Source organism: Mandrillus leucophaeus, unplaced genomic scaffold (assembly GCF_000951045.1).
Source record: "Mandrillus leucophaeus isolate KB7577 unplaced genomic scaffold, Mleu.le_1.0 Scaffold11, whole genome shotgun sequence".
NCBI classification, from domain to species: Eukaryota; Metazoa; Chordata; class Mammalia; order Primates; family Cercopithecidae; genus Mandrillus; species Mandrillus leucophaeus.
In genome coordinates this window covers 3,274,867-3,275,265 of record NW_012099209.1, presented here as the reverse complement: position 1 = coordinate 3,275,265, position 399 = coordinate 3,274,867, and the positions used below count along the sequence as shown (strand labels likewise).

The window sequence follows — 399 nt, the reverse complement described above, 5'->3', positions numbered from 1 at the left end:
TGCTCCTGGGGGTGGTGAAAGCCCAGGAAGGCAAGGTTGAGGGCGTGGGCATGGAACTCCCAGCCTAGGGGCCATAGGGAGCCATGGAGGGTGCATGAGGTGAGGAGGGACACACTTGGATCCTGTGCTGTGAAGGACCTGCTTAGGGTGCGTAGGTCAATTGGACCCCCGATGTGACGACCCCAGTCACATCAGCCTTGATCCCAGCTGATGTGGGGTCATGACCTACTCTTCCCCATGCACAGGTGCCCCCGAGCCCCCTCGTCAGTGCCAACGGCCCTGGCGAGGAAAAACTGTTCCGCAGCCAGAGCGCTGATGCCCCCGGCCCCACAGAGCGGGAGCGGCTGAAGAAGATGCTGTCTGAGGGGTGAGGGGCGGGACTTGGGGGCGTGGCAGGGG

At 63.7% G+C, this 399-nt stretch overlaps 1 protein-coding gene across 1 annotated transcript in view; it reads left to right on the top strand.

Moving 5' to 3' along the window:
- The first annotated feature begins 232 nt into the window (after positions 1-232).
- Positions 233-399, top strand: part of HOMER3 (homer scaffolding protein 3) — a 16,900-nt gene continuing 16,733 nt past the window's right edge. Inside the window, exon 1 of the mRNA XM_011990558.1 lies at positions 233-367. Coding sequence (XP_011845948.1) covers positions 354-367 — 14 coding nt within the window. The 5' untranslated portion in view covers positions 233-353. The remainder of the gene's footprint in view (positions 368-399) is intronic.